The sequence below is a fragment of the Lactuca virosa genome, chromosome 6 (genome assembly GCF_052849685.1).
Source record: "Lactuca virosa cultivar CGN04683 chromosome 6, Lactuca_virosa_CGN04683_v6, whole genome shotgun sequence".
Classification (NCBI taxonomy): Eukaryota; Viridiplantae; Streptophyta; class Magnoliopsida; order Asterales; family Asteraceae; genus Lactuca; species Lactuca virosa.
In genome coordinates, this window is record NC_136431.1 from 10,657,582 (window position 1) to 10,667,290 (window position 9,709).

At 35.3% G+C, this 9,709-nt stretch overlaps 1 protein-coding gene across 1 annotated transcript; it reads right to left on the reverse strand.

The window, feature by feature from the left end:
- Positions 1-3,505: 3,505 nt before the first annotated feature.
- LOC145120893 (Nuclear transport factor 2 (NTF2) family protein) lies at positions 3,506-5,151 on the reverse strand. The gene is made up of 6 exons (XM_079056682.1): positions 4,736-5,151; positions 4,538-4,655; positions 4,391-4,472; positions 4,259-4,310; positions 4,104-4,158; positions 3,506-4,006 (listed from the first exon to the last, which is right to left on the reverse strand). Exons 1-6 carry the CDS (start codon positions 5,054-5,056, stop codon positions 3,819-3,821), a joined length of 816 nt encoding a protein of 271 aa, XP_078912808.1. The 5' UTR covers positions 5,057-5,151; the 3' UTR covers positions 3,506-3,818.
- Between the last annotated feature and the right edge of the window lie 4,558 nt (positions 5,152-9,709).

The window sequence follows — 9,709 nt, forward strand, 5'->3', positions numbered from 1 at the left end:
GATTAATGATTAACTGGGAAGGCTAGTCAACATCGTATCATCCTAAGTCAACTAGAGAGAGCCAGTTCTGGTTACGAGAGGGTTTAGGGTTAAGCAAGGAATAGGGTTCTTTGGTCAGTGGTGAGAATCAGAGGAAATGATATGGATTTATGGCTAGGTTCGGTTTGAGGGTTGTGTTAGGACCTCTCTACATGTTCTTTTCTGATGAAGCCTTTAGGGTCTGAAGCACGACTCGAACAGCTGATAGATTCTGGTAGGATGAGGTTTTGACTTGCAGTGTTTTCGGTTAGTATGTAATTATGGAAGTGATGTAAGACTTCGGAGCAGCCGTAGCATTCACCAGGTTAGTATGCGGTTATGGGAGTGATGTAAGATTACGGGGCAACCATAGCATTCACTAGGATAGGATGCGGTTGTGGAAGTGTTGTAAGACTGCGGAGCAGTCGTAGCATTCACTAGGTGGGTAAGCGGTTGTAACAGTGATGGAAGTCTATGACTTGGCTCATGACATTCTCTAGGATGATTTAGATCATCGCAGGTTTGGGCGAAGGGTTATGAGTGGGCCTCTACATTTGTAATATTTGGGAAAATTGTAGGCTGGGTTGGGGCAGAATGTGATGTGAGAACTCGGTTCGGTTTGTAGCCATCACTGGGGTAAAGAGGATTTGGTGATCGTTCATGCATTGGTTAGTTAAGTTGTCCTTCATCGGGAGTGAATGACTGATGGAGTCAGGGCGTATATGTTTCGGGTATCCGTAAATTTTTTCAGGACGAATAATTTTGTGTTGGTCGGATTATGAAGTTGAGTCATCGTGGGAACAGTTTGGAATGGTTCTGTCTGTCTGGGAGTCAGACATCGATCAGGTTTTTTAGTTTCAGGCATAGCGGTTGGACACTCGTTAGCTTAGGGAAAAGTTGAGGTTCATGCATTGTTTGGGCTTGTGATTTCTATTAATTTGGGTTCGACAACAATAAGGGTGGGCGGTCGTCAGAGTGAGATGACTTATCTATCCTTATTTGGATTTCTGGGAGTTTAGACAAGATCGTTTGGTTTGGCAAAGGAGATAGTAAGGAATGATTTTGAGGATGAAATCTAATTTAAGCGGGGGAGAGTTGTAACACCCTGTTTTGGGATCAATCTATGATTCAGGGCCGTGAGCCGGAAGTCGATTGTGTAAAGGATTTGGGCCTTAAGGAGGCGAAGTTTAGTCCTTGTAGAAGGAGGTAATGATGGTTGTGAGATCTTAACCTTTGAATTGTGTTTTGGGCCGAAGGGAAAAAGGGGAAAATCAGGGGCTGGGGTGTTGCATGAAAAATGGATTTTTGTTCGAGAAGTTTTTAGTCCAAGATATCTAGACAATATTATGGGGCTTTTAAATATATTTATGTGGATATAAAGATCATTGAAATTGGAGTTAGAACGAAGAAGTTATGATCGTTTGAAGTTTGGACGGTTTTTGGTTAAGCCACGTACGTTGGGCGTACTAAACAAGAAGGATCGTGGGGGATCAACCTGGTATGTTAGGCGTACGAGGAGTTCGCTGCGCGTATACGATCAGAACCCAAACCCTAATTTGAGGGTGTTGAGCTCTATTTAAACTCCTTAACTTCCCCAAACCCTTTCCATTATCAGCCTCCACCTCTCCAACTTCCTCCTATGAAGCCCTAACCCTAGTTTTAGCCTTGTGAGCTAAAGGAGTTTTTGAATGCTTTGGAGTGTGCTTGGTGAATCTTTGAGAAGAAGGAACTCATTAGAGAAGTATTGGTTGCATTGGAGCTTGTAGATCTAGACCTTGTTCACCTTGATATTTCTTCTGGAGCTATAAATGTTGAATCTTGATGATGTATTTGTTAGATTTAGCTAGTTTTGGGTGTTATGAGCTTTTGGTCCTTTAGTGTATAAAGTTTAAATCTTGAAAGTTTGTGACCTTGTAATGGATAAAGTTGGAAACTTTATCCATCTAAACATCATATTAGTTCAGATCTAAAGGTTGGAGTCTTGGACTTAATGGATTAAGTTGAAAAAGATGCACTTTTGGTCCTTTTGAGACTTAAAAACTAGATCTTGCTGGTTTGGACCATTCTAATGGATAAATTTGGAAACTTTATCCATTATGGAGCTATAAGTAACCATAAAAATGTGATCTTGGTCCTTCTATCCCTTCCATGCAAGAGTTATGATGTCTTAATGGATTAATAAGTTAGGGTTTTGGCTTTTGGACATTTTCTAAGCATGGAAAGTCATAAAGGTGGGAACTTTATGACTTAAAATGATGTTATGGGTCTAGATCTGAGTGTCGGATGAAAGGACTTAAGAGAATAAGTAATTAATGGAAAAGTGTCATCTGACCGAGTACGTTGGGCGTACCTTTGAGTACGCCATGCGTACTCGTGTGGAGTGTCGTTTCTGGATGGTGAGTACGCCATGCGTACGAGTTGCGTACACTGAGCGTACTCAGCTTGAAGTTTGACTTCTTGACTTGTGGATTTTGACTTCCATTGACCGTTGACTTTTTGACCAAGTTTGACCTTGGGTCAAACTTGAGGATTTTGGCTATTAATTAAGATTTTATCTGGTTCTGGTGTTAATGGATTCGCGGGTGCAAGCAGTGCCTAAAAGGGATCGTATCCTAGTGTTTCAGAGTTCTTTGATTCAGGTGAGTCTTCTCACTGTGCTCGTGGGTCGAAGGCACCAATGTCGGCCCACTAAATTGTGTATGTAGGATGCTTGATGTCCTTGTGACACTTGTATGCTTGTCCGTGTGGTAGTATATACGTGATGACCAGCTGGGTCTTATTGTTGTTACTGTGATATTTGATAGTGAGTGTGTTGAGACTTCGAGTAGTCTCCAGGGTTGTTGATAACCCATAAGGCGTGCTGTTTGCCAACTGAGACTTCGCGTAGTCTCCGGAGTTGCTGATAACTCATAGTTGTTTATTTGTGATGTGTTGTGTGTGGTATTTTGGGGAACTCACTAAGTTTTATGCTTACAATTTGTGGTTTAAATGTTTTCAGGTTTTCTTATATTAAAGGATGGGCACGACTCGACTGCATCGCGTCAATAGGAGACTTATGTACATAATAACTTTTGTCGATACTCTGATAAATGTTTTAAGATTAAATGGTCCTATTTAAGATTTTGTAGTTGTGATTTGAATAAACACTTAAATTTTAATTGAAATTTTTGGATTGAAATTTGGGTCGTTATAAGTTGGTATCAGAGTCTTGGTTTGAGGGATTCGGGCATACTCTCGGGTGTGTCTGAACTCAAACTAAGAAATTAGCAAAATTTTCTAAAAGAAAATGATTTTCTAAAAAGGTTTTTAAAATAAATGGGAGTGCGATACGTGCAATCAACGGAGTTCAAATAAGGATTTTCCAAAATACTCATACGTGTTTTTTATTAACGTTTGATGCGAGTATATGAGAATTATAGAACACAAGGAAATAACTTGAAATAGCTTATACATTGTTTGATGAATATTTGTCTCTATATGAATTGTGATTATATCTCCTGTAAGTTTCAACAACTAGTTATGTTTTTCAAAGTTTTGATGGATTAAGACTTCTATTTTAATTTAAAGATTGTTTTATCTTTAAAGAGATGTTTTTATACGATTTCAAATTGTACGTAAACCCTTTATTAATTTACGGTAACATAAACCGGAAAAATAACAGCAGCCCGCTCACATTATTACTTTCGGGAATCCACCACCGCTCGTGCACTAACTCCACATTTCATGCAAACCAAGTTCAAACTGGATTCGTTGGCAGATAGATGACATAATGACAATCACACCTTAATCAAAAAGATATTCTACCTTTCGCCTGTTGTAAATAATCTCGAGCAGTATTCTAATATCTTTAACGCTATGCTCACGAACTTCACAATCAGTTTCCCAAGATTCACATAGAAAGAAAGTATCGGGCTTATGAACGGAACTATAAATATACAGTAAGCCTTCAACAATACTTGCACTATGAAATGTTGACTCCGAAAGAACCCTACAATGAGAACAGATTTAGCATTCGATGTTAACATAAATACATAATCATGAAAAACTCGACAGCGTGTAGTCATTCACGCATGAGGTTAACTTACATTCGGTAGCCTCTGGAAAAGCATCAAATAACGAAGTCACAATCTTCAACAGAATCTGCATTCACAAATCGCAATAAAAACAAAGCCTAAAGGCTAAGAATACGTATATATTACTGCACGAGTGTGTTTAAGATCAGTAGTACGTAAGCGCTTACCAGGAACAAATCTCCTGGTTTGATTGGGGACTCAACGAAAACTTGTGCTTTCCTGCATGTAGTTTTTAGTTTTCAAGATCATCAAGTTGGCCATAATATTCTGGTTTATGAACATGATTAGAATATATATACCTGATCATTAATCTTTCTCCTTCTCTTGTTAATCTGTAGAGACTACAGCCTCTCGAAAAGGGCACCTGCCTGTTCTTCCACTCTGTGGGACACCATTAAAACGTTAACTCGTCTAATAAAAATGAACAGATTATATACTGAACGTACCCAGATGCCAATTGACACCAGCTGTTAGATCATCGTCATCTTCATAAATATGAGCAACATGAAACTCGACGTTTTGGCCCATTCCCGTGATTAGCTGCTCAAGAAAACGTAGAACCTCCTGCAAATAGTTTTAATATTGCCTTATTGTATCCAGTTTGCTTTAATTAGTAATTAGAATATGAAAAAAAAATATATGACCTTTTTGCCTTTGAATGGATTGGAAAACGAATAGTCTTCGAAGAAGCAATCGTTTGAAATGTAGTTTTCTAGTTGCTTTATATTCTTTTCATTTATGCATTTGTAGAACTGTGTTATTGTATCTGATGGTGTAGGATCTTGCTCAATAATTGAATTAGTGATAGTCGATGACATGATTTTCTTGAGATTGTGGGTTCTGTAGCGTATGTTTTCATCCTTCTTCTTCTTCATGCACAGCTGCATTGTGTGTTTATCGATTTGTTGCCTATACATTGGAAGGAAAAGACCGAGAGCTGATATTGGCTTTCTGCAGGTTGCCATTTTGAGGGGAAAACGAACTTGCAGTTCTTGGTAATATTTGATATGTGCATAATTAAGATCGGTATTGAACTCTTGATAGACAATAGCTTACTTGGATTAAAAGAAAGGAAGCAAATTCAACTTGTAATTGTGGATTAGATTTGGATCTCTAGAGCCTTTATCCTGTGTGTGTTTCTTGTGGTATAATTAAGGAATCAATACTTTGGTTCTCAACACATCTTACTATTTTAGATAGAATGTGACTATTTGAGTTTACTTTTTTTACGATGTTTTAAAGTTATATTACATATTTGATATATGAATATATAACATCTTGTAAACCTATTTATATATATAAATAAGGGGAATATTATAGGACAAATCCATAAATCTCATATTTTTTTTTAATTTGTGGGCACAAGGTTTAATTATATTTGGCATAAAATTCATTTGTGGGATTAACTAGAGTAGACCACTTCAAAAATTAAGAATGCCCCACTCGCCGCTACTAACACAAATATAATTTTAATTCTTGTTACAACTAATTTTATGGGATAATACAAATAATAACCATTTTTCGAATTTTATTTAACAGGTTGACATCTTTAAGAGATATAGCTTGAAAATATGACATCAATTTTCAAACATACATTACTAGTTGCGAACTATTTTTATGATAAAACCTGTTTCGAAACTTACTTATACACCGATAAGTTATGAACTAACATTATGAGTAAGTTAACTCTGTTTATTGTGCTGCTTCCCTACTTTCATGTCGCAATTTTCTTTAGATTTCTCAAATTGTATATTTTTACTCATTATGGTAACAAAAAATGGTCCATGTTAAGAGCATTATTTTGGGATTTTGATAAAACCATGTAAACACTTTTATCGAATTTTGAAGATCAATTTCGAAACATTGTTTTTCCAACAAAAAACGTTGTGAAACTTTCGAAGAAGTTGAGTAGTTTGGGAACTTTGAAAATGAGTAATGGTGCAATTTGTTCGTGTGTGAGAGTGTCATATCAATTTCTTGTTAACAATTAAGAAGGTCAAAGACTCGGTAAGCATGGATGTGACTTTTATCAAATTTTAGCGACCTTTAAGCATTCATAGTTTGCAGGTTGCTTGTGCTTACGAGCTACAATCACCTGAATTGCAAGCGGTTTGTGCTTATGGCCAACTAAGTACTAATCCAACCAACATGAAGATGACATGTAGGATCAGGAAGATCATGGTAAGTCCATGAAACAACTTAATTGACTAAATAATACCATATACTTATAAAAACTAAGAAAGAAACAAAAGAATAATTATTTAATTATAAAACAAATATAAGAAAACAAAAATGTGTTTCCACTAAAAAGGCCACCTGAGAATTGTTGTGACCGAAAACAATAACTAAGTTATAAAAATTCACTCTGTCAATAAAATAAAATAATAAACATTAAATCGTGTGAAGAGGCAAAATATATTTGGTTAATTATATTCAATAGTGATACAGAGTATATATACACGATTGACACATAATAGATGAAAATAAATCTAAGTACCTAACTAGATATTTACAAGGAGACTAACTATAATCCAGAATTGGTTGAAGAGATAAATACAAGATAATTTATGTTCTAATACACCTCCACAAGATAGAGGTTCCACTGGAAACTCCAAGCTTGGATCAAAACTTTTCGAATAGATCTTTGCCCAATGGTTTCATGAATACCTCAGCGATTTGAAGCTTCGTGGAAATCTAACTTACTTTAAGCTATTGGCCCAATTTTTTAGCCGTTAGTATTTATATATTAACTGATATGTTAAATATTATATTTAGGATAGTTCCAGATCACGTGGTAACGCGCGTAATTTCATTCCGGTTTTAGTTACGTTCGAATCTTAGTGCATGCCTTTTGTTTTTTCTTAATTTTATGCACTTTATTTTAGGAAGGAATCGCTATATCTCATTTCAATTAAATATTTACATCTTTTGCCCCTGTACTTTCTGAAAATACACATTTACCCCCTTCCGTTTCTTACTTTGCATTTATTCGAATTTTGTTTAATTTCTTTTTATTTCTTTTATGGTATTTAACCCTTGAATTAATTTAAATATCAAAGAAACTCTTATAATACCTTATTTTTTCATATGTTTACAGTTAAGAAAATTTAACTATTTATAATTACATATAATATTTAATGGAACATTCACTTCTTTTTAGTACCGGTACACTATTAGGATGATTTTATCATCAAAATCTCTATATTTTCAATTAAATAAAAATATCATTCTATTATGTTATTTCTCCAGCTATCTATACTTTCTTTTTATTTGTAAACATACAGACGTTTATTAAATAATACTTAAAATTACATACTAAAGTCATAGTTTCTAACAATATCAATTAAAATATACACCTACTTTATACAAATTATTTCCTTTAATTTTATATTTTTATTTTTATGTTTAACATAAGAATATATTTAAATAAATACATTATATAATGCATATTACCTAATTTAGTTGGATAGTGATATTAATTCATTGAAGTGTTTGGGTTCACGTTTATCATTGACACTTGTTTTTTAAAATTTAACCATAATAGATTTATTGTATAGTCGGTTTAAAAAAATTAGTTATCTAGTTTATATCTTAATAGTAACTTCTTTACAAAACTTAAATTAGAATTGGTGGTCATACGGATTTTTAGTAATTGGGGGCTTTTATTTTATTTTTGCATCGGGCCCGAAAATTGTTTGGGACGACCTTGTGAGCAACGAAAGTACAATAGTACCTTTAATATAGTGTAGCATAGGGATGAGCATCGGAACTAAGTATCCGCTTTTGAAACCGGAACCGCCTCGTAACTGCCGGTTTAGAATATGTGTGTGTTATTTAGACCGGTTTAGAATATATTTGTCTGATTGTGTCCATCTTTGGTCTGAATGGATTCGATTTGGACCGAACTAAATTGCGGTTTTATCGACAAAAGTTAACAAAATTAATGTGACCGGGTTACCCGCTCCTAGAACCGGAACCGTTGGTTCCGGGACTGGTTCCAAAAATTTAAGAACTACCTAGATCGGTTCCGGTTCCAATCTTAACTTTCTAGTAACCGCCGGTTCCGGTTCTCACCAAATGAGGCGGGTACCCGTCTATGCTCATCCCTAGTGTAGCAAATGTTTAACAACTTGCCAGTGAGCATCAGTAGGAGAGTGCATAAATTGAGAGAGATGATTTACCGTAAATGATAAGTCAGGGTGTGTAAATGCAAGATATTGTAGAAGTCCTAGTCCCCCATGATATTGTTTAGAATCCGTGAGACTTAAACCAGACGTAAGATGTAAGGGTGACGCAGAGCTCGTTGGTGTAACTGATTCTTTTGCACCCGTCATTCAACATGTCTCCAAAATGTGAAGAATATATTGTCTTTGAGAGAGAAATAAACCATTTGTATGAGGAATAACTGTTATGCAAAGAAAATGGTGGAGAACTCCTAAATCTTTAACCGAAAACTTGGATGTGAGTTGATGTACAAATTTGAAAACCGCAACTTATGAATTTCCTGTGAAGACAATATTGTCTACATAAACAAGAAAGTAGATAAGGATGTCACCATGGGCATAAATGAACAGGTGTTGTCTGCTCTGGATTTACGAAAACCAACTGATAGTAGAAATCATGAGAGCTCCAAATACCACGCACGAAGTACCTGTTTGAGTCCATACAATGTCTTGCGTAGTCGACATACATGTGTGGGGTGATGAGAATCCACAAACCAACGGGGTTGAGTCATATAAACTTCTTCAGTAAGAGAACCATGCATAAACACATTATTTACATCCAATTGACGAAGATCCCAGTTGAGAAAGAGAGAGAGAGAGAGAGAGAGAGAGAGAGAGAGAGAGAGTAATATGTATGGTGGCGAGTTTTGAGACTGAACCGAAGGTTTCAAAATAATCCCTCCCTGGTTGTTGAAATCCACGAGATACTAAACGAGCTTTAAATCGGTTCACACTTCCATCGGGATTTCGTATAATCCGAAATAACCATATACAAGATACGGGTGTTCCCAGTGTGAGGAACTAACTCCCATTTGTTGAGAGAGTGTTCTAAATTTTGAACTAGTTTTTCATAAAATTATGTTCGAAGCTCGTAATTGAGTTCGAAAATTTCGATTTTCTAGAAAAATAAATTTTAAACTTGGTTCACGTAGGTACAAATGGAGTTCACAAAAGTAATTAGACAAAGCACCATATTTTTTTTATTGTTGGTCGTGGCTTGTGATTTACTAATTGTGTAAACTAAAACTGATGTGGTATGTTTAGAATCCACTTTTTAGAATTTAAAAGGATTAATTTAGGTGTTGTTTGTTTTTTTGAAGCGAAAATTCATGAAGTCTGCGGACCACCTCAGCAATCCTCTGTAGCAGAAGAGATGGAACAAACGGCTGCAGCCCATAATAAGAAGCATGTTTGTTTTTTAACATCTGCAGACTGCTGCAGTAAACTGAAATTTAAATAAACTAATTTATAAACTGAAAATAGTTCTCAACACCGAAATTTTAATAATTCTATTCTTAAAACATTGAAAGAGTACTAAAATATCATGTAAAAAAACAAAAATATAAAACTTTTTAAATAAAACTTACAAAAATATAAAATAAGCTAACAACTTAT

Coding starts and splice junctions, on each gene's coding strand:
- LOC145120893 (XM_079056682.1), bottom strand. CDS start 5,056: ATGGCAACCTGCAGAAAGCCAATATCAGCTCTCGGTCTTTTCCTTCCA. Junction 4,311..4,390: donor GGAGAAAGATTAATGATCAG/GTATATATATTC, acceptor AACTACATGCAG/GAAAGCACAAGTTTTCGTTG. Junction 4,007..4,103: donor TTTTCCAGAGGCTACCGAAT/GTAAGTTAACCT, acceptor TTCTCATTGTAG/GGTTCTTTCGGAGTCAACAT.